The sequence below is a fragment of the Bombus vosnesenskii genome, unplaced genomic scaffold (assembly GCF_011952255.1).
Source record: "Bombus vosnesenskii isolate JDL3184/JDL3185 unplaced genomic scaffold, Bvos_JDL3184-5_v1.1 scf7180000013272, whole genome shotgun sequence".
NCBI lineage: Eukaryota > Metazoa > Arthropoda > Insecta > Hymenoptera > Apidae > Bombus > Bombus vosnesenskii.
Window position 1 is genome coordinate 2812244 of NW_022882930.1, and position 24929 is coordinate 2837172.

Here is a 24929-nt window from a genome sequence, read left to right on the forward strand (position 1 = left end):
GTTAATGTCAAGGTTGTTTTGTTCATTGTCGATCTAAGATTGCCATTGTCAAGGAAGACGACTCATTATTCTATCGATCTTTGGCCAGATTAACAGTTATGAGGATTCCACGATCAATTATTAATGCATTTATTAATATCCTGGTTCGCTACATTGCAGAAAATCATTATTATGGCGATAAGGTAGAAAAACAGTTGTCTGGAAGATTAATTTTGTGTAATCAAATTATCATAAGCTTTGTAAACAATAATTATTTTTGGATGTAATAGTAGATTATAATCATTATTGTATTTAACTGTCTACCCAACATGACTTGAAAGATATACACTTCACCTTTGCTTCATTTGTCTTTTATTAGTATGTTATACCAAAACCAAATCTCTTCATATTTCTAAATTTCAAATTAAGTTGAGAAGATCTATAACGAATCCTATAATCTATTTTTCATAAAGAAAATTTTTAAGTTAGCATATCGTATAGGAAGTTAATTATAATCTATATAATCCAACATTGCATTTAAAAATATTTATTACATAGAAAATTTTTCACAATAATATGATTACACAAAATTAATATTCGATATAACTTTCTGTATCGACTGTATTTGAAAATAATTCTCAAATTGCTATGATAAATGGAAATGACCATTCTTATCGCTATTCTTTTAATTGTATTAGGGTGTTGCCGTTTCAGTAGATTCCGGTCTTTTAAATGTTGTCAGCTTTTCATAGAAATGTAAGATGATTTACGACGATGACGGCACTGTAAAATGATACCTTTTTACGATAAATCCACCACTACGTCGACCATAAATCTTGAGTAATGAGTGGATCGTGCGCGAAAAACACGGTGCTGGATAACTGTGTTCAGAGAAGATGACGAGATTTCGAACAATTCTTGGGAATCGCAATTATTGTGAGATTCGATCGTGGTAAGAGCGTTCAGAAGGTCGATAGAGCATGGACGCATCAAGAAGGGAAGATAGTAAACCGTATGAAAGAAATAGAACAAGAGAAGAAAGATTAAAGGAGTAAACGATCCTTAAAGAAATCTTTGCAGAAATACAATTCGAGGCAAAATGTTGACACACTACGCAATACATAATAGTACAATATAAAACAATATACACTGAATAAATATTATACTTCTTTTTTCAAAACCATTTTGATATTATTTATGAGTCTATCAGTTTCTATCAAACAAGGTTTTCTTCAAACATCTAACTGCGAACGTTTGATCGTTTCCTGTCAAATCCCACAGAGTAAAAAGTAAAACACGTGATCTTTCTATTTACGTAAATGTCATGAGCAATCTTGAATCGATTTTATTAGGACATTGTGTATATAAGGTGATAGAAAAGAAGAGGGATCTAAGATTATATAAATATTAGTGTTAGAGTAAATTATTCAAATCCAAACGTATCATTTATTTTCCTTATGTATGACTTATTCTGTACATTAGACGATGTCCAAACTAGATGATTCAAGATCATTTTTTTTTTTGAAATACTAAAAAACTAAATGTTATATTACAGACTTTGAACGATACGGTTCACAAAAATATAACAAAGGAATTCAGTATCACTTACGTAAATAATGAGAGTTTAATGGCAACGTAACATTTACAATGTAAATTACATCTATTTTTCTTTTTTTTTTGTAATAAGACCTATTCCTCTATCACTTTCTATGTCTCTTTTTTCTCTCTCACTCGCTCTTTTTTTTTCTCTAGGTACATATACAAAGTACAGTATACGTTTTTCTCCTCTTCCTTAGTCTTCTTTTTTTCGCTCAATACATCTGTATGTGACTTACTTTTACACATATGTGGCTTCTTTTTACTGACATTGCTTTACAAGATTTTTACATGATCTTATTTCATTTTTTTTTCTTTCTACACGTTATCGACGTAATTTATTCCGTTTCTTTTAAATTCCTATGCCGCCCAAGTATATATTGCACTATCGTATCAATGCGCCCTGTCTTTTCTGAGAAACATTAAGGGGGTTACTCAGTGTCTCGAATGAAACTTGAAAAATGATAAAAAAATGCATACTTGAACCTAATGAAAACTTAGAATCTAAGAGTCTAAATGATTGTACATTTTATAAGAATGTTTATATATATGCTTATTACAATGTTCATTAGATGGAAAGATGTCATACTTTACAATGATGTACTTTACAATATTTTCGTTAGAAGAAATTCTTTACATACGTTTAATTTTCAATTCGAGTTACGAAGCAACCCCTTTAAGTTATATTAAATTTGAGATTGTTTCCAGCTTTGAATCAAATTCTTTCAAACTTATTAACAATCTATTTTTAGACGTGTGTATGTAGATATTTATTGCTTATTAATTACTAAGAAATTAGAAAAAAGTAACTTGTATAAAGAGAAGTTAAATTGAAAGTATAATATACATAAAAAAAAGAAACACTTCAATTTAACTATTTTAATTAGTTCATAAGAAATATAAACTATTTCAAATCAAATAAGAGTGATAATTAGTATACAGATTTCAAATACGGGATTATATACATTTTACTATTAGACTTAATGTAATGTGAGAAATTCATGCGAATGAAGTATCTTTTTTATTGTATGTTTCATATATGCAAAAAGTAATTTTCATAATCTATCGGGTTTATTACTTTCCTTGCTCATTTTTGTACTTCAACAAATCTGAAATTACAGTCTAACAGTGATTCACTCACTGACCTACTAAAACTTTCTCTTGGCCTATAAATTGGTACTAATATCATGTTTTAACTTCGAAATATAAACTTCACTTATAAATATCTTAAAAATAAAGGCCTATTAAAGAAATCCTTGAGAATCGCATTATTCTAATTTTAAACCTTTAAATCCTATTTTAATGTAAGTTTAAAAGAATACAGTCGTCTTTTTCCTTATGTTTTTCTTATTTTTCGTTTTTTTCTTTAACACAGACAGGGCCGCTTTTACGACGGTATGAACGCAACTATATGCGAGTATTATGCATTAACAATTCATAAAAAGTTTCTCGCAGATTTCTCGATAAGCGATTAATAGGAAATATGTTTTATTATACACAGTGGACAGACTAGACCAAGTTCAAACGTCTTGTCGTGATAATTGTTCTTAAATTTATATGTACCTCGACAATATTTAATTCGAGCTGCTTCTTTCAAAGCTACTATGATCTTTAACTCTTTCTTTTTCTTTCTGTATTTCTTTTTTTTATTTAAGGAAAGAATTTTCATATTTTAACAATCGTATATTAAGGACCTTTCATAGTTGTTAATAATGAATGATAGTAAAAAACTATAAAATACGGTAGTTCTTTCGATTACAGTCTCCACCATTTTTTGTGTACAGTTTTTGTGTACTAGCGTAATTATACGTTAAACGGCGGTGCAGTTTTCTTCAGAACTTATTACAAACATACGATAAACTTTATACAACATATTATAAATAAGTATAATAAAATTGTTACGCGATATAATTTCGACGTATGATTAAAAACAATATATCAATATTTATAAATTGATTTTATATTTCAGTATTTTTTTCTTTTTTTCTGATTTTTCCGTGCATTATTTTTCACTTCAACACTTTGAATGTAACGAGGTTGTTACAGTTGAAATGCGAAACGAAATAGCGGTTGCTAACGAATCAAAGGAATGTGTTAATTGAAACTGAATCAATAACTGACACAAACGCTTTTTGAGAAGAATATATACCATAACGGTAATCAAACGTTAATAAAATAATTCGCATTTCGCTTAATGCATTTTTTAGTTATTTCGTCGTGTATGTGCCTGTAATAAGCTTACACGGTAAGTTTCGAATGCAAAACTTTCATCAAAAACCCAGTATCTTTGGCTACTTCGGGTATGTTTATTTAAATAATTATAATATAGTGATATTGTATAGCTTGAGTTACAGTACAGGGTGAATTTGAAACATGTAGCATCCCTTTACATCATATGTTGCCCATTTGATGGAGCATATTGAGGTTGTTGGCTTACCGGATGTCCTGTTGGTCCTGGTGGACCATATGGTCCTGGCATAGTACCAGTTTGAGGTGGATATCTGTTGTATATCATTAAATGCTTCTTTATAAACTTTTTCTTTCTAACGTATATTTTCATTAATCCCTTAAATGACCGATTTATAACAATCATAAATTAATGTGACTTTCTCATATTACACTAATAGAAAGAAGTAATTTTTAGTCACAAAAGGGATTAAATATTGTATTAATCTCTTCTTTATAAAGCTATTAAGACCTATATTATTAAACTATTTACATGTACTATATATATTATCTCTGAATAAATATATTATAAGTGGAATTTTCAAATATCTTATATCACGTGTATATCAACACATACCCTTGATGTGAGTAAGGTACATTGCTTTGCTCTGGCACAGGTGGTCCATGAGGATGTCCTCCTGGTGGGTGCTGATGCGAACCCGCTGGTTGCACGTGAAAATGTTGTGGTAATGTCATGTTTGGCATGCTTGCAGGACCCATGTATTCGTTAGGTGGTATAGTCGCATTATATGGCCCAGGTGGACCACCTCCAACAGGAAAGGAAGTTTGATGAGGTGGAGGTACTCCATTAAATATCTAAGAAATTCAAACATTTCATTTTAACTTAAATAAGAATATCATTTATTGAAAAGAAATTGAAATATATATTAAATTCTTACATGTGGAGGTGGTGGTCCCTGATTTTGAAACTGATAAGGGTTTATGTGAGGTGGCATCTTAGGTAGGGTATAATTTGATGGTGTAGGAGGTGGTGGTTCTCGCATCAATGTATGATACAAATTAAGAGCATCCACCAGATCAGAACTTAACTGAGTTAGCTGTGCATGCCTCCTGTCTACTTTTTCTAAAGCTGCATCTATCAACGGTCCCATAGCAGTAACTTGTTCTAAAATTGTTATAAAATTAATAGTTAATATAAGTAATGATATAAAATAATGTATTGTGGTATTGTGGACAGATTGCCCAAGAAATATCGGGTGAACTACAAATGTTGCGAGAAAGCCTAAGTGCCGACAGGCCGAAAGAATTGGGAAACTTCAATGGGCCAAGCAGCCCATTTAGTTATCTTAGTTATAGCACATTACTATATTTAGTTCACGTTAAATAACCATTGTTTTCTGTTTAATCCATTGTAAATAAATCCATCTATCAATAAACTTATCATATAGGATAATCATTGGAAATCCCAATTTCTAATATTTCTGAATAAATAAATCCTATAGTACAATATAAGATACAAATACAGTACCTTCTAAATCAAGCATTTCTTGTGGATCCGAATTATCACATTGAGGATCAGCTTCATGTAATAAATGTAAAAGTCTGTCCATCTTTCTTTCATCTATTTCAACTTCAACCACTTCTGGTTCTCTCTTTACAGTTTTTACTTCTACCTCTTCAGCAAACTGAACCATTTTTTTGTTACTGTGTTCTAATTCTATATGTGAATTTATATATAGTACTTATTTTTAACTAACACATGAATAATTTAATATTTCATATCTTACTTGTAAACTGTTCAGGCTCCATAGACAAATCTGCAGTAACAAAGTTAGAGGGAAATAGTCCTTCTCCATTTTGGTTACTGCCTTTCCACCAGTTTGGATCAGAATCGTCCAATATGTTAACTAAAATTCAGTTGATAACAATAATTTCATCATTACACAATAAATTTATTATAGTCACATCTTTTTAGCTGTAATTAAAATATAACTGTTTGAGATTAAATTTTCAAAGAACACAAATCATACTTATTTCTCCTGCAAAAAATGTTAATTCATTATCTTCTGCTGCCTCAAAATCATACAGAGCACGGACCTTCCTGCCTTCGGAGTTGCTGGAGGCACCAAGTGCAGAACTTACATTAGGGTATAAACTGGTGTATTTATTAGATGCTGGTGAGCTATGTGAAGAGGATGCTTGACTATGAGCTTTACTTTCCTTAAGAGAAAGTTCTATGGCTAGAATGGAAAGTAATTAATTTAATTTTGCAATTCTAGGGGAAATGTTATTAAATATTCTTCAACAATTTGAAGGTACCTTTTGCAATGTCTTCCTCTTCTTGTGAATTTGTTACTACATTTGGATCTTTACTTAATACACTTATACGTTTGGGCTAAAAAAAAAAAAAGAAAATGGATATACTAAATACAGCAATTATTTGTGGTTATAGTTATTTGATGCATACGAAATAATCTATCAATCTATATAAATAATTCCATGTGGTTCAATGGAATAATTATTCTCTTGATGAATGATTGCAGGAAAAACACAGAACGTCAATAAATGATAGTCTTATCTTATTAGTATTTAAATAAAAGACTACATTCAACCATATATGTTTCGCAATAAATAAGAATCTTATATGTGAATTCAGATGGAAGGAAACTTACCGTATCTGATGTAGAAGTAAAGTCATGTCCTTCATTTTTAAGTTTATTGTACAAACTTGGAATTAAATTTAACTGAGGATCAGTTTTGAAATCATTTTCAGCCCATTTCTTTAAAAGTACCTTCATTTTTTCAGCAATCTTTGGTTCAGAATGATTAACAAGCTTCCTCAGGTCATTTTCAAATTCTCTTGATGCAATTTCCAGATGAAATGTTTTTCCACAATTGATGACACACACATCTAACAACTAAATCCACATTCAATGAATATCGGTTACACAATGGTTTAAAGTTACATTTTGAAGGATATACTGACTGTTAATGCTTGCATAACGATGTGTGGATCTGGAGAATATAGTCTTTTAACAATCGACCGTAAACATTCCTTTGCATTTTGGGTAGAAGTTCCCACTTTATCACAAATATCCAACATACTTCCCCATTCTATAGACATATTCTTCTCACTGGTTGCCTTTTCTATTATAAAAAAATTATAAGAAAGGCATAAGATATGATAAGGGAAATAGAAGTATCAATTTGCATTATTCCATTCCAATCGCAAATTTCCTAATAAAAAGTACTACTGAATATTTCAATTAGGCAATATATATATATGATAACTTTATTCTTTTTCTTCAATGATTTCCTCAAACATATGAACATCATGGAGTATCAATCTCATATACATATTTGTACCACAACTTGTACACAACTTCCTAACAAATTGAATAAATAATAAAAGGTGTGAGCTCGTATCAGGCTCGTTTCGCGTTGCAAATTAAAGAGAAATCTGGCTCTGTCCGTGTATGAATTCCAAAAAGAACAGTTAGCATTCAGGAAATTCCTACGATTTGAACGTCTCGAATATTTCTCTACGTGATTTATGCTTTTATCAGAATGAACGAGCATTTTCGTAGACGTGACGGGAGTAATCGGTCAAGGCGATATAAAAGCGAGGTTGAAGTAATTCGCAAAATCTGATGTCTTAATTAGAGGTCAAATGTCAACAACCGCTTAATGCATCCATCAAACGTGGAATTTTGACGTTGCATAAAAAAAAAATGAAAAACCAGATCCAACGTATGCACAGAGAAACAATAGATATGAGCTGTCATAGGATTTAAAATTTGTTTCCTGGGGTTAAAGTAGTCTGATGCAGGAACAATCGTGTTATAAGTGAATTAAGGCTAGGGAGAAGTCTGCCACTCACCAACGTCAGCGTCGAAAGGCGAGGAATTCTGGAAAAGACCCATTTTCGACGTGGTTCCTTTAATCGATCTATGTTCGACAGTTACGTCCGTTACGCGCTGTCACGGAATTACGTTACGTTCTTCTCTACGCATCCAGCTGATATTTACTTACAAACACGACACCGAATGACTAATAACATTCTAATCTACCATCGAGGGACATCTTTCTTTCGACCTGCCAAAAAACCTCGATACTATCGAATCATCTCGAGCGTAATGTCAAACGGGAGCGGTTTCGCGTCACGAATTATACGATTAATCGATGAGTTCACCGTATGGCCACGGGGAATTCAGATAAACGATTCATGCTTTGAAGGATTAAATATGTATAGCGATTAAAATTACTGATAATTTGCGCAATTCGTTCCTTTTCGATAAAGACATTGAAATGAACATCGACAATCGATACATCGTAAACTATTGCGTCCTACTATCTGCCATCTGGCGAAGAACTTGTGAAATTAGTTTATGAAAGTATGATTTACCATACGAGTCCCATTACCATTTTCGTGTCACACGCGACCTTATCATTTCAGTACATATAACATTCTGTGTGTAAAATGTATGTACATTCATACTACATGAATTCAGAGACAAGATACATAATAGACGTGACATTGGATATTCGCTGTAGTAGACTAGTGGCAGGGATGAGGTGCAGACGTAGTCAGTGCTTATATAGAAGAAGGTGATCGAATATGACAGAAATTATTACAAAGAAACATTATTTTATTACACACATTATTGAATGCAATTGTATTATCAAAAATTTCAAACAATATGATTCACTGATCGTAGAACACATGGTTAGACTATGAAATAATGAGTTGCGTTTGATTCCATCGCACTTGCTTCCTCTCTTAAATTCATGAACATCATTTGATTCCTCTTCTTCTTTTACAATTCTACTATTTGTCTTGTATTGTGCATATTTTTTGAATATATTCTCTTGATATAGGTATCATGTTTGGCGGTAAGAAATATACCGAAATATACCGAAGATAACCGAAGTGCACCGAAGTAAATGATACCGAAGATGATATAAAGTGAAATTGATGTAATTACCGCCATTTTAAAATTTAACTTGCGAGAATAAGTTAGCGCTATTTATAGCGCTAGAGTTATATTTTTTATGTTCATAGTTTATTAAAAAGGATGAGGTAAAGTAAAGTATATTATGAAATTCTAGAAGACACTTGCATCATATTTGAATCTTAAATGACTTTATTATTTATATTTTCAATGAGCCTGGAATATTATAAATTGTGGTTGTAAATTGAAAACCTTTTCACACAGATTTTTCATCGAAAGAAGATCGAAGATTCTGTCAAAAGCTGAGTATGGAAAACTTAAAGAATAGAGAGATGCGCGGTTTATTACGAAACGACATCGCGAAAGAGTCTCTAGTTCATTGTGGTTTCACGAACAATTTTTGCATTTGTCCCAGGCTTCCAAACCTTGGGAATAAACTGCATCACATAATTTCTGCATAATACACTGACAATCAGGCTGTCATCATGTTTGTCAAATTACAATGTACTGTCATTGTGCTTGTTGAAAATCACCTTGACATTATGCAATAACCATGAATTTTGATGGTCTTTATTAGTATTTTGATATCTAGTATCATGAAATTATCATATAACTTTTAATTATATCGATAACTTTCCTACTCTGCATTGTTATTTATAGAAGCTTCCGGGTGCAGTCCTTGTCCTTTTGGTATCGATTGTATATCCAGGTCGTGAAAGCCTCGAAGATTTCTATCTCCATTCAAATGTTTAAATATCACTTTCACTGTTCGATATGATCAAATGATTTATCTACGTTGAATAAAACAAAGCAATGATTAGCATCTGTATGTTTTGTAGTTCTGACGGAATCTGTAACAGAAGCTTCAACGGAAGTGATACGTTGAATCTATTTGAAACATTTGATACTTTCTAAAAGAAACAAAATATAAGAATGGTTTCTATTTGTTTAAAATTGTCAGTGGTTTGAAAAATTTGCTATCGTCAATTTATTAGTTTATTTATTGCCAAGTTACAGTATATTATCTCCCAAAAATAATTTTTATGTCAAGAGGGATTGTTTTAGATATCTCGCGATGTTCTTAGAATTCGCAAGAGGAGGAAGAATGCCAGAGGAAGTAGTCTATGAACTTACGTTACGTACATGCTTCCGTTATTAGTTATAAATAACGGGTGAAAGCGCACACGTGTACACGTTTAATTATTGCAGGACAAAAAGCAATTCTGGGGAGCAATTGGTGAAGGAGGATAATCAATAAAGTATTGTTGCGTCTTGACGGTCCCGTAATGGCGGTTATTAAGTTACGGATGAGAAGTAGCAGCTTTCGATGTCGAAGATAAGACGTAAAGTATTATAGAAAAGTGAGAAACGATGTAGACGAGAAATTATACAGTAGAGTGAAATAATTATAACAATTACGTTTGAAAGGCAAGGAAAGATAAAAATTAATAATAGTACTTATACTATATGCATATATTAGTAATAGTCTTATAACAGTTTGTAACAATTCTATGTAGAAATATCGTAGTAGTATAGGAAATATCTACAAGAAGGAGAAATTTATGATAAGCATACTTATGTATTTTTCGTACACATTCTTTATGTATATTTATAATTTTCCTAACTTGTAATTTATGTAAATTTCATGGTGCATCGAGATATTACAATTACACTACGAATACGAGGACAGAAAATTATCTGGACAATTACCCTGTAAGACAAGGGGAAAATTAAGCAGGCAACACGACAGGCAAAATTGTATTGTTTAAGGTAAATTATGTTACACTGTTTTCTTGCAAACTAGCTACGTCCAGTTGGAAATCTTCCACCTACATTTAACATTGCTTGGTCTTACGAAATATAAGGTGCTGTGACTTCCATTTTCCGGTTTCTTGCAATGATTTAATTCATAAGACGTCTGTGACAAACGAAACCTGATTCGACAGAAATGTAAGTAATATGAATAATATTTTAACTGTACGATTTATTAAAACTTAGCATTTTCTTTTTATTAGTGAAGCACTTTTATAATTATATGCGAAGTCTATATTAGAGTATTTGGAACCGACAACAAAATTGAATAAGTAATTAGAAAATATTATTCAAATTTAATATGACCTGAAATTTACGTTCTACGACAAATTCTTAAATTATATTATCAGAGTCACCCGAAATAACATGGAACTTGATTAAGAATTTGACTGACACGGGAAGATGATTATCATAAACAAAATTGTAATATTTCAATATTGTTTTACGTAATCCTAAAGATAAAATTATATCATGTAACCAACTATAGTACTTGAGATTCGGTATGAGCAAACAATACAACGTTACTCTAATAACTGTATAAAGGGGTAACAAGGTTCCTCCTGCGGCGAAGAATCGAAACTACGAGAATATTTTCGTTAAAATTCACTTCCTCTCCCCTTCGTACAGGTGAAACGCTTTTTAATGAGATTCACGGGCATAAAGGAAAGCGTCTTTTCCCATCCGCGATATATCCGTCCACACAATACTTTTTTTCCACGAACCGTCTCGCTCTTCCGAGATGTCTCGTGTCTGATAAACAGTACGAATATTGCGTTCCCTTATGTAATACGGTTCTCTTGATCTTTGTATTGCTGTTTTTCGATAGGGGAATTTCAACAGCGAATCACGATATACAGGTGTACCTGTCTTCTTTTTATCTCATCACGAAGATATATCTTTCAAAGAGTATTACAATCTATAAAATACGTTGATCGACGAAAGTGTGTACTCTGATATTTGAGGAGAAAAACCACAGCTTTCCGGGTGCAATTTCATAATAATATACCGATATTTCATGATTAGAAACGTTTGCCAAGTAAGTATTGTTAAATTTACATTAAAAAAAGGTTTGTTTTTTCTTGAAGATTATTGTATGTATAGAGACGCGAAATTCTAGGTAATTTGTTCTATGTAGTATCGCGCGAGTTTGATTTTTTATTCTTTGAACCGATGATCGATTCTTTTTATATTACTCGACAATTGTAATTATTTTTGCCTAATAGGAACAGCTTTAGAAGATTGTAAGAGGTGCCTTACTTCATCGATGGAATTGGGAACAAACGGTTGCTTGGATGTTCTGCATGACGAAGAAAGTAATGGTTATACACTATCGTCCATAAGTTTAGGGTCACGCCTGCAATTCTAGCAATATATAGTTTACTAGCACGATATAATATCACTTAAATTTGCGAGAAACAGTGTTTTTTAGTTTCTTTTAAAATTCTCTTATATTTGTATTTCAATACTTTATGTCTCAAAAGAGGTACTTGAACAAAGTCTTTTCAAATTGACAATTTAGAAAAAATGCAGCTCCAGAAAAATTTTCTCTTGAAATTAAAAAATTTTAATTTCAAGCTAACTTACTCTTAAAAGTCATATCGTAAAAGAATGAAAATTCCTTTTTTGAAATGAAGAAACTAGAAGAAGAAACTTAGGATATAGATGCTTCTTAAAAGTTATCTTTAAATGACTAAATCATAGAAAGCTTTTTTATAAATTCATTTGTCATACATACTAAACAATTTTGCATGAAACGAAGCATTGTACTTCTGGACGATAGTGTACTATAGCCGTACGAAGGAAGAAAGTTCGGCTCGGGCATCATACAAGGAAGAGCATACATCTCGAGCATTGTGGTAGTCTGAATCCGCTCATGTTCCTTAAAAGGTAAGAAATGGATTGCAAATAGATGACGCAAGGATTAATTAAAGTCTTGAACAAATAATGTTTTATTTCTATAAAATAGCTAATCGTAAGTTTTATGGTGAAGAAATTTAGAGAAAGGAAATGGAAACATTTTTTGTGCATAGGTAGCATGAAACATCCATCATTTATTTTGCAGTACCTATACCTTTTCTTACATAATCGGCATAGAACACTTTAAACTATTGTTGGTAAAATTGATATAATTTATTTTCGATTAAATTTGTTCCTTCTCTTGTATATCAAATATTAATCGTATGAATTTTAAAAAGTGAATTTTAAAAAAAATTTTTTAAAAATACAAGAATGTTTTTGGTAAATTATTAAACGAGGTTCTTATGTAATCTTTAGCAAAACCATAACGAAATTTGGCAGATGTTTACGGAGGTGTTTAACAGAAAGTGATCGAAACTTTCGCTCAATTCTCGAATCTTACGTCACGACAGTGATCAGTCTTACAATAATAACCAATCGGTAACATGTATTATAGCAATCTTTAGTCATAAAAGCGTGTACTTTTTTTATTTTATTTATAATTTTTATTATTCTTTTAATTCAGTTTATCATTTCGTTGCCGATGGTTATCTTCTTTATTAATGTCTTAAAAATATTCTACGATCATGTAAAAATACATAAAACAGATTATTTGCAAATTCTATTTCCACTAGCGATTGGCATGTAATATTTTCTAAGCTAGATTAATTGTTTTCAGTGAATCCTTCTTGTAACAATTTTGCAACAATCTTACAGGAAACAGATAAGCAGATTGAAACTCGTTTTCGATGGTGAGCGGAGAAAGGACGAATGGTGATCGCGTTTTCGTTGCCTCGAGCCATTTGAAAAATATTTTACCGGCTAACTACTTACGTAGTAAAAACTAACCGGAAAAGAGGTATCTGATTCCATTTGATCGATGAGCAAATTTGATTTGTCAGTTCTTTTACTTGGTTTCGAAACAAAGTTAATCATTCCACAACGGTATTCCAACATTTAGGTACATGTTTCTTTCAGATATAATAAGATAGATATTTTGAAATTTCCAATTTACATAAAACAATAGAAAAATAGTTTTATTTGGAAGAAAGATTTCTTGAGATTTTCTCATAAAATTTGAGTAGCTTCTTCTCTTCTATTTCATCAATGTATCAGACGAGAAGCTTCCTAAAAAAATGGTCTAGAGATCCAGGATAAAAAAGAATATTCATAGTTGAATTAGTAGGAAAATTGAATATATTTTATAAATATAAAAAACGTTCCTTATGGACTGTTCTAATTAACAATTCGAATGTAGCTAATATTAAAAAAAATTACAACTAGAATTTTCAACTCAATTTACTAAACTTCAGCATTTTATTTTATGAGCCTTTCCCCAAAAGGTTTCTCAATTATTATTCGTTAAATCTTCTAGTCCTAATATTGTAATCTTCTCCAAAAAAATTCCTTAGATTCCAATGTTTTTTCAGTATACGACAGTTGTCCTCTTTCCAGTAGCGCGTTTTAAAAATTAGGAAATCTATTGCGGCGTGCCGGTTCATTTCATTCATAGCACTTCCGCGAGCATTCTACACGACAACTAAAAACGATTTATTATCGGAAGTAAGTGCCGAAATTGTTTGTAAAACGGTACGATGCGCTTTTGCGCGTTCCCCGGAACGTTCGAGCGGAACTGGTACAACTTGATGCTCGTTCGAGCGTTTCCGTTCGTTTCAATGGTGTTAAGTAACTTTCCGACGTATCGATTCGCTTCTTTTGCCTTTCTGTTCAAAAACTGTTCATGTAATCTTTCTTCGAAGCATTTCTCTCCACAAAAGATGTCGATTGATTTGATTGAAAAACCAGCTTGTTATCTTATTATATCTATGCTATTTTCTGTATAATGTTCTTTTTCTGCTCCTTAATGTTTTCTCTGTATTCCTTGGAGTATTAATTTGTCCATTAGAATCAAGAAACTAGAATTAAGAAAACATATTTCTTTATTAGAATCGAACGTTGTTTTGGTTTAATCATACACCTCGTATCTTGGTATTTTTATCAATCAAATCTAACTCAACGTGATTCGTCGTATTTTAATTATAAAAACAAATTTTTAATCTTGAAGATCACATAGTGTGGAATAGTCGATAATGTATAAATATTAAAATTAACTACTAGTATATTCTATAAACGTTTGGACTGAAAAAAAATATGTTTTCTTCCTCTTCCCGGTTCTATCGTTCTACGTATTTTTAATGTTCCCTCGATAAGAATACATGACCCGTTAATCACTATTATTAACAATTCTACATAATACTTATAGAAAGTTTCCTGATTGTTTTAATTCCGATACAAAATAATACGTTCCGTAATTGCACATCCTTTCTCCTTTCTTCTACTAAAAATAACACATTTTTTAATTTGCATCTGAAACGATTGCCTGAATTGGATCTGAACGATTCCTAAACCAACAGACATCTACTCGATACAGATTTCTATCGATCGTTGGCAAAAATCCCAACAAAATGGAAAACAAATGCAGGTTCCAGTTGAGGAAGGCGTCAAGAGAAGACAGAAGTGGGTTCGGAACCGACGTTCACCGTCCTACCTGTACGTCTCCCACCTGGTCTATGCCTGAGGAACTCTTCCCCGACTGGAGAAGTAAAACTCTCAGACGTTTTCCGATCTCCAACAGTCCCGAACTCGTCCTCGTCAACGTGTGAACTTGTGTCAGCTAAGCAGGTCTGACGCGTCTTCGCTATTGTCCTCTTGTTTTCGTTTCTCCGCTAACACGAGAAAAGCTCGACTATTCTTTCTTTCGATAAAACGACCCGAGAACCTTATTTTCCCTTAGAACAACGCTTTCGTTTTGATCAACGAAACGATTTCGTTCTCCGAATATATTTCCCAGATATACCTATCTTTCTTTTTTTTTCGTTTAATTTGTAAATCATGGTTCAATTTGTAAATTAACCGATTCGTTGTATTTACGAAGAAAGGAAAGATATACGCGATATTTGTTTGAGGGAAGATTATAGAACGAGGAAGCAGTGTAAAATTATTTGGTTTAATAAGCCTGCTGTAACTTTGTAAGTAAATTTGAAAGTCGACGGATATTGGAGAAGAAAGAAGAAAGAGACGTAGTGGGGTGTCGATGTTCCGGTGGTGAAGTTCTTAGAAAAAGGTAAACCGTGTGTGAACGCTGCTCGATAATCGAAGAGAAAGGAGGATCGTTGACGTAATGAGGCGGAGAAATGTTTTGTGCTTCCTGTGGATCACCGCGATCCTGAGGATACAAGGTTTCGTAGCTGCCGAGGCTGACCCGGCGATTCTCTCAGGGACCGACTTGGCTCAGTTCCAACAGGTAAGAAAAATGCTACCTGATTAATTTCTTCTTTTCTTGATGGTGAAGTATTATTTAAAAAAATGTTTTTATCGGATAATACATGATCTCTTGAGAAATTTCATGTTAATATAGTGTAAGATACAGTTGCTAAATTGGAAACTACAAAGGAGGTATCTTTCATAGACTTTCTTAGATGTGTAGGTAGATAGAGATTTAGGTACCTACTTGGTATCTTTTAAGAGAGGCTTGAGAGATTTTTATAAAGAAAATTTTGACAAAACAAACGCACGATATACTCTATCTAATCTATATGGGGCCAGAGTCATTGGATTTAATAACAAAAACGAATTATCAGGTGGAAGACAGCTACAAGTAACAACTAATGGTGAAGATTAATTAATAAGAAATTGCAGATAAAACAATTGATTTCTCTCCTTCCAGAGGATGAACCTGTCGAAGGTTTCATGCAATTCATGTAAGCGAAGTTCCTTGATCTTTTCCGCTATCTGTCGCTTTTTTGTCATGTAAGAAGCATTTGAGCACAGATTCATCGACAAAGGTTCTATCTATTCAGGCATTAAGTAAAATTACGTTTAAACAAATAAAGTTTTGCCGTGCAATAATCTATCTTTAGTAAATAAATATATATCTTGTTCTAGCTTGGAAGGGTGGGACGATATTTTATCAAATACGCTTCCGATGTCAGACGTCCGATGGAAAGTACACTTCGTAAAGCATTCGGCTGTGAAAAGATCGCGTGTAGTCGATCAAAGTTTTCCGTAATACCGGCGAGATCGATGTTCCTTTTCCACGATAGTGCAACGCTTCTATCGATCGAATACAATACTAAGCACGGGAGAATTACTTTCGAGAATCGGGATTTCCAAATACGTGTGGTATCTCGATTCAGAAATCGTGGAGATCGTTCGGGAAAAGAATGACCCTTTTAACGATTTGAATATCATTCTAGCAGAAATTACCGTGCGAACGTGAATCGAGATATCGCCGGTGTATCTCTGGCAACACGCAAACTATATTTTCTCGGAATGTGCAATCGTCGATGATTTTTATCCACCCATCCTGTGTAATAAACAGGCTTCCGATGTTCACGCACGCTTCTGGGAAACTTAAATCAATGCAAAAAATGTACAGCATGTACATAGTATGCAAAAATACACGAATAATTCGAAATAATGTTCTCGTTACGGTATCCTGGAGAATGAAAGAAATTTCTATTCACATTCTGTATATTTTTACGCACGATCGCAAAAAGTATGAATTTGGAAGATCCAGCGATAAGTAATAACCGACAACACATCGAGTTAGCAAGTTTCAAAAGACTTTGCACGTTTACGAAGCCGATCGTTTCACGTGGAACAATCTAACACGTATCGAGGATCGCTTAGCAAAGAAATTTCCACGTAGCGCGTTTCAACGTGTAATTAAATCTGATGCGAGATCTCTCCGACACGAACAAAGAGCCTGTGTGCACGCGTACGAACGGTGTGAAACGAAGCCATTTGCGATAGGTATGCAGATTTGATGAAATTACTTGGTACTGTTGCTCTCGCGGTTGACGTAATCAGGCCACAGTTAAACATTTCTACCACTGCCTTTGTTACACGTTATATTAGGTTGTCCCAAAAGTTTCTTTCGTTCTATAAGGAAATAATAGATCGGCGTTTCAACAAAACGAAACGGATCGTACGTAATTCAATAAAAAATAATATAAAACAAAAAACATTGTGCATCTATTATTTCTTACAAGACGAATGAAACTTCTGGGACAACCTATTATAATCTTTGATAATCGCGAGCAAGTTTCGCTGGTTGGACAGTAAAATCGGCGAATAAATATAGAGATATTACGGTTCACGCTGTGAATCGCGTTCGTTCGCCGTTGAAACGCCGCTTCTTTCTCCGTATTTGTTTATACGATCGCGATTCCTTGTACGTTTCCGATTTCACTTATGCCATTTTAACGCCTTCGCGACACGGTTAACACATTCACTTGGATTTTCTCACTTGATCGGATTTTCATGATGTGTGTTCACCAAGTGTGTGTTCATAGGTATTGGATCGATGCATACGAAATCTCATTGTTCTGTAGCTTAAATTTGGCGTTAAATTTTCGCACAATATGTAATAATAATACTAACATATCCTGATAACACAGGATATTTAAAAATTTTAATTGTTTCAATAACAGGAATTCTTTTTACAATGATAATTAAGATAATGGCTTGAAATTCAAAGTAAGCGTTGTACTTAATTACGCACAGTCGCGTTAATTACGTTTCTGCAATCATTCTGAAACGATCCAACCCCAAGATTTCTCTTCATCATCAAATTCAGTTTTCCGCGTAATAAGTAACGCTCTGTGGAGTTTACCTTCTCTGTTTTTGTGCCGTGTCTCCTCTCATCTTCCATCTGTGCAACGTATCAACGACGTTGCTGGACACAATTTCTTCGTTCTTCTCATAATATCGCAGTCATCTTTACGCTACGATCATTCCATAATCCTAATACTAGCTTTATGCGGTACTTTATCTCCAAAAACTTACTCCGGAAGCTTGTTTCAACAAACTGACAGCTTCTAAAGATAATCAGTGAACAAAAAGTTCTCCGCTTCATAGTCCAGTTGAACTGGATTTTCAGCAAATTTTTATCACATTTTTATCTAGCGCACTGCATTCCAAGGTTTTCCAAAGTCTCGCAATTCTCTATGGACCGTCGATCTAAATGAAAGTTATAAATTCCATGAAGTATATCCGATGGCCATTGATACCGGCACAAAGCATGTCGATTAGCGAGTTCTCGGTGCAAGGTTTCTTCAATTCTCGAGAGAAATCCGCCAATTAGAGGAAGATGCCGCTAAGAGGGCGCAGGAAATTGATATTGCAAAAGACGAAGATAGGAAGACCCGACATCAGATAGGAGTTTGCGAGTGAAGGTAGAAACAGAGGCCAGAAGTCACTCTGTTAGTGGGTGAATAGTGAACATCTTGGTTCTACTTTCGTACGTTGTTATAATTCCTCTTCTCGTGTCACGATTTTCCTACTTCTTCCGCAGCCAAACGTATTATAAATCTTTGCATATATATTATCACGTTTAAAAGATTTTAGATCAATATGTTAATTACAGTAATTAAAATAATACTCGCTTAGGAAGTTTCAAATCTCACACCGGATAAGGATAAAACGAAACCGTAGGAAACGGAAAAAGGGAAAAAAGGAAAGAAGAAGAAAAGAAGAAAGGAAAAGAAATAGAAACGAAACAGTAATATAATAGATTGCTTATAGAATTTCTAATCGAATTAACAACATGAAATTAGAGGCGAAGCTAGCAGAAAGCTAGCATCTAATAAACGAAAGTAAGGTTCATCACGGCTATCCAACGTTTAATACGTCGCGTCGTAAACTTCCTAACGTACTCAATTTTTATCCATTAAAGGATAAAAACTTTAATGGACATCCTTCGGTTAATCATCGATAAGTTCCACGTTAATATTTCTATTAACGCGGCCAAAGATATTACGACAGTATCGGTGGAACGTGACAAATAGATAAATTTCATGCAATTTTCAATTTCCTTTTTTTAGAAACGTATCATTGCGTTATATAAAAGCTTTATCTGAGATACAGAAACTATATGTGGGATTTAAGGAAAGAAGTTGAAGCGGGTTCTCAGTGGCACAGGGAAGTAAGCTGAAACTACTGGTTTTTTTTTATCTTCCAACGACAAAGAGGAAAATGGGATCTTTTTATCGCTATTATTTCTCGCGCACAACGACGTTGTAACATCGTCAATTATTCAATATCGTCAACGACAAATCTCGTTAAACACGTTCCCTGCCTTTTTCTGTCATTCCGCCAAACAACACTTTCACGAGCTCGGCGATAAAGTCTAGCACGTTATAGCGTTTACAGACATTTCTCCTGTGCGTGACATCCAAGAAACACCGATTATATTTCCCAATAGTTTCTCTTACGGAGAGTTTTTGTAGGTTGACCGTGAGCATACGTAAAATCGAGAGTCACTTCTTTGCCGCTAGACAGTCCGCGATACGTAAGACCAAGAGGAAGAAGAACCGGAAGTTTCGCCAATAGGCTGTCTTTGACGCTTCCGTTTCCACGCACGGAATGCTCCATCGAGCGCGGCAATTCATCGTTTCTTCCTTCCGACAAACGACGGTGAAAGGGTCTACCGTTGATTTATTCTGGTTTACCCGATAATTCCAATCGTACTTGAAATAATTTTAACACTGCGCGTACCGTTGCGGAATTTCAATTTTTATATCGCGATCTCAGAACAATCAAAGTCTCTTAATGTTTTGAGAAAAACATTGCCACAAAATTCAGACAAATTGCAAGCGGATCGTTCTTATTCTGTGCATCGAAACACCAACATTTATTTAAATTTCTAACGTATATTTTTTATAACTACGCGATTTTCATCTATGTGATCCATATCATACTGATCTATGGTTGTTCTATATGATTTTTTTATTATTCTTCTATAAAATTAATAAAAAGACGTGCCAGGAGAAGTTCAAATAGAACCGTGACTTTAAAATTTTATAAAATTTTCATCTTGCCCTCGACATTGGTAACAAGCAGTCGCTGGAAGTCCATTTACGATAGCCATTTTCGTTTTCACTTGCTGTTCTTTCAGCTTTTGCTCCTTTCGTCGAAGGATTACGCTGCTCCATTTCTTTTTATCGCGTCCTAATGTCGTAACTTTTTTCGTTTCTAAATTCCTATTACGAACAATACGTAATTTCTATTTCCGCTCGTTTCTCGTCTAATTTTACGAAAGAAGAATTCTTCCAATTTGTTTCTTGTTCATTTCGTTATTTCTATGATGCGTGTACTCAACATAGAGAAGTTCCTGTTATTTCAATAATATTCACCGAGACCTCGAAGAGTTTATCAAAGTGTAGTGCTAAATAGCACGATTCGATTCACCTTTCTCGAGGACACGAAGTGAGATCAAGGCGAATATACGGGACAATAGGTGAAGGTGAAGGATGCCACATAGTTTCTCACTTTCTCCAGAAACTTTGCCGATTAGCAGGCTCTAACCAGCAATATGCTCAATGTAATTTCTAGTTAGAAGGAAATAGTTTTCCAGAATGAGAATAAACGAACATCGAACAGGTAAATCGTCTCTGAAAATGATACGTTTAGAAACTCGTTCGATCGTAGCATTCCTTGCTTTAGGATGCTTGAAATAAAAGTAAGAAATTTTGTCAAAAGTATTTAAACTATATTTTGATCCACGAAGAAGGCGATTTCGGTTAATTAAGGTTACTATGACATTCTTGAAATGCTTGGCCAAATTTGGGCATCGTTAAACGACAGAAATTTTCTTAATATGTGTCGCCGTGGCACGGATTTCTCTTAAATTGGTTGCCGGTTGCTACTTTGTATTTTGAAATTAAATACAAAAATGTTTTGAAAGATTAGATTAAATATAATATCAATGCATTCGATATATCCTGTATATATATATATATATATATATATATATATATATATATATATATATACTCAGCAAAAGAAATTCAAGAATTTGACCTAAATTTTGTTTTGAGAAGAATTTTATCTTCATCTTCTTCGCCTCTTCTACTCACACTCACAATTCTATTTACTACACATTAGTCACATTTCACACGTATTTACATATAAAATCGTGGTGACGCTGTCTCTGTACTTAAACTTTCACGAATAAAATTTGAATACATCACGCAATTAAATTTTACCTATCTATAAAATTTCACAGGCAGGAATGTAAAAGTTCGTCTGTTCGATTCATTGTTCGATTAATCAATCTCTCTCGTCGGAAGACACGAAGCAAAAAAGGTTAAAGAACGCCAGGTTTCTGACATACTCTATGCCCAATGACAAAACCAGCCTACGTAATCGTCAAAGTTGGCCGGCCTATTTTCTCGCGAACGGTTCCTTTTAAATTGATAGGAAGTCTAGTGACGTTAATTGCAGCAACGGTGCACAGCTATCGAACTTCATATCTTAAGGTGCAGGAAGAGAAGAAGTAGTTTCACGACAGTAAGATCGAAAGTGCGACTTCTGCACGACCCTGGGGTGAAATTTCTCTCTTTCTATAAGAAGACGGAGGATGTTAATCATTCTCGGAGAAATTTCCATGTCTGTCTTGTTGACCGGCGAGAACAAACACAATGCTTGAATAATTATTTTAGTAATTTAATTTACATTCGTGTTTACCAACTAACTTATATCCATAATGGAGTGATTAGAGTATACGAAGAATAGCAAGGAAACAATGAGAAATTTCTGGAGACGATTTTATTGAGAAAATCCAGTTTCTATACTTTGATCTATCGGATAGTTTAATCTAGATAAGATTTAGAATTTAACTGTATGCGTAATATACAGCGTTATGCTTTTATTATTGGCTATTGTTCGTAGTATATGTACGATCTATATCTTTTTTATAGCAAGCTACAAGAAAAAGAAGAAGAAGAAATGGAAAAAACGTATAATCGTTTTACGTTACTTTATACTTTTATTTTGTGCTATAACACTGTAGGATATCAGGACAAGAAAAGAAATGTCTATCATTATCCATCATTTATACTGGATCCATTTTAGAAAACAAATAACCGGGTACATGCTCCTACAGCTTTTTTCCAATCGTTCACTCTTCGTGACAGTTGACAACTTGGCATGTTTCTCATTAACATATACCTTTCACCCCGAGATCACTAAATTACGCGTTGCACTATACGCACATTGCACAATGTACAAATATTGATCAGCTATCACGTAATATTTGATTACATATTAGATCATGTTTGACATTGATTCTCTTATAATATACGTAAATATTTTCTTGAGCAATGTTTGTCGTACGACTTGTACCGTCCAATAGCACAAAATGGGACATGCCCGCAAACGTGTTGGCGACTCCCATTAATACTTTACGATAATAAATACGCTAACTTATTAAATGACATTATGCGAAAGAACAAACGTAGTTGTTCCACTATTACAATCTAGGACACCCCGTGTATGAAAGATCTCAGATAAATCGGAGAGATTCTCGTTAAATTATTCCATGTAATTGCTTGCGTTTCTTGCAATGCTGGCATAAAAAACATAGGATACGTGGCACGGAACAAGTATACAAACTCGCGCAGAAGAATCCAGTTAAACGGTTATGTTACAGGTCGTCCTTTCACTAAAATCGAACGATCCCGCGTGCGATCGAAAGTAAAAGCAATCAACTGGTGGTATACTTTCTACGAAGAACGAAGGATAAAAGCATACGTTAAAAGATAAAAGATAGAAGGACACTTTCGCGATTTCGTATTCATCTTTATGGCAAGTACAGTCGTTTAAAATAACAATCGCGCCTTTTAATTATACCTTTTAGAATGCAGATCGAGAAAGTCCAATTAATAGTATTCATTAAAATATCGCTTACAGGGTTTCGGTTTATAAGCGATTGCGTGAAAATAATTTTATCGCAAATCCTTGTGTCATTAGCACGCAGTTGCTAATCGCTCGTCAAATCGCTTAACAAAACATCGATTAACAGAAAATCGAGGATCCTAAAAGGGATTGGCAAGAATAGAAATCGAAAGATATTACTATATTTTTATTCAAAACTTTCGTTTCTCTTTAAATAGATTAATATCGGTGTTTGTAAAGTAGTTGAAAATTATCCGAACAGTGTAATATTTGCACGAACACAATGACGAAATACGACAGTTGCAGGTTTCCACTGGATCGCCGATTCGAACGTCTTGCAGTCTCCTTGAAAGTCTCTCAATTACGAAAAAGTAATTTTTCTCCAACAGCGAGATATTTCGCGGACACAATAAAATCTACCAGTCGAAGTTTCGAGAAAATTACTGCCACAAAGCCTCCTTCCAAGTGTCTCAATTATGAAAAAGCAAAGTGTACCAATTCCTCGCGCGCTTTTCCACCGCCGAGCAACCGGAACGTGCGATTTATAGTATATTCGTTAGCAAAGTGACAATTTCATTTAACTAAGACTATCCGAACGTGAGAGAACATATCGAAATTAATCAGGAAGTAACGTCGGTTTCGAAAGTCGTGGGAAGAGGAACAGATCGTTCCGTTTAAAAATATTACAGACTTTCTCTGCGCTTTAATACCGCCTCGTTATTTGCCTTGTGTCGTTGAAAGCACTTTGTCCGCCTGCCATTTATGGATTACAAATTTTATAAAGATCACGTATGTTGCCGTTTGGAAAATAAAAATGGTCGTAGAAACGAGAAAAAGACTTTAACGAACTTCTTTCCTTAAAAGAAGTTTCCTTTGAATTATGTATTGGCGTTCTAGATATGCGGTTTCAGAGCCTATATCGTATATAAGGTGTTTAAAAAAAGAAAAAAAAAAAAAGAAAAAATGTTAATTATCAAGATATTTCGAGTGATTAATTGGCAGTTTGTATTTCTTGAAATATTTAAAGAACAACGTTTTCGAGTTAACACGGAAGATGAACTACTCCGATTACATAAACAAATTAGGAAGCACTTCAAGGGTTTCAAACGCGATTAATCTGTGTAGGAGTCGTGACATGTAGTAAACGCTCGGTGATAAATGTACGAAGCGAATATTATTACGTATTATTACGTACTTTAATCCGCAAGAGTCGTGACTTCGTGCGGATTATGTAAACTAATTATGTTACTAGTAGATGCCCTGATTATAATATACATACGTGTCTTGTGTGTACCTTGACATTTCGACTTCTCTGATCTTCGATTCTTCTAATCTTCCGATCTTATAGTTTTCCAAGCATTTTAATTTCTCAATCTTTCGACGTTACGATATTTCGATGTTTTAATATTTTAATTTCTCTGTCCTTCGGTCTCTTCGTCTGACTCTCAACCATCCAGAAAGATCCATCGTAGGGCATCGCCGACCTAAAAAGCACCGACGAAGTAAAAAGGGATCTCGCTTGGAACGTTGAAGAAAAAAAGAAAAAAAGGCTATTCCGAACGTTATTACCGAATATAGAGATAATGACTTCTGGGCGTTCAGAAATATTCTGCGAAACGGAAGGAAAGCGAAAGGTGGCAGAAATCTTCTGTCCTGTTGAACGCTAGGAACGCCATATTCTACGGGGCGTAAAAGTGAAGGAGCACC

At 33.8% G+C, this 24929-nt stretch overlaps 2 protein-coding genes across 7 annotated transcripts in view; one reads left to right on the forward strand and one right to left on the reverse strand.

Moving 5' to 3' along the window:
- Positions 1–1398: 1398 nt before the first annotated feature.
- LOC117231219 (signal transducing adapter molecule 1) lies at positions 1399–8077 on the reverse strand. Its single transcript, XM_033489430.1, has 10 exons — positions 7643–8077; positions 6749–6909; positions 6435–6680; positions 6082–6157; positions 5793–6002; positions 5550–5669; positions 5291–5479; positions 4701–4927; positions 4379–4617; positions 1399–4076 (listed from the first exon to the last, which is right to left on the reverse strand). The coding sequence occupies exons 1-10, from the start codon at positions 7683–7685 to the stop codon at positions 3962–3964; spliced, it is 1626 nt and encodes a 541-aa protein (XP_033345321.1). The 5' UTR covers positions 7686–8077; the 3' UTR covers positions 1399–3961.
- A 227-nt stretch (positions 8078–8304) lies between these two features.
- The window catches only part of LOC117231218 (mucin-3A), a 29004-nt gene continuing 12379 nt past the window's right edge, over positions 8305–24929 (forward strand). For 2 of the 6 annotated variants that reach the window (XM_033489424.1, XM_033489429.1), the window contains exons 1-9: positions 8305–8370; positions 8641–8842; positions 8979–10484; positions 10580–10664; positions 11750–11839; positions 12307–12413; positions 13200–13341; positions 14914–15164; positions 15418–15786. In XM_033489424.1, coding sequence (XP_033345315.1) covers positions 15664–15786 — 123 coding nt within the window. In that variant the 5' untranslated portion in view covers positions 8305–8370; positions 8641–8842; positions 8979–10484; ... (4 more) ...; positions 14914–15164; positions 15418–15663. Of the gene's footprint in view, positions 8371–8640; positions 8843–8978; positions 10485–10579; positions 10665–11749; positions 11840–12180; positions 12414–13199; positions 13342–14896; positions 15165–15417; positions 15787–24929 lie in introns of those variants that run through there. The other 4 variants (XM_033489425.1, XM_033489427.1, XM_033489426.1 and 1 more) reach the window with 4 other exon arrangements.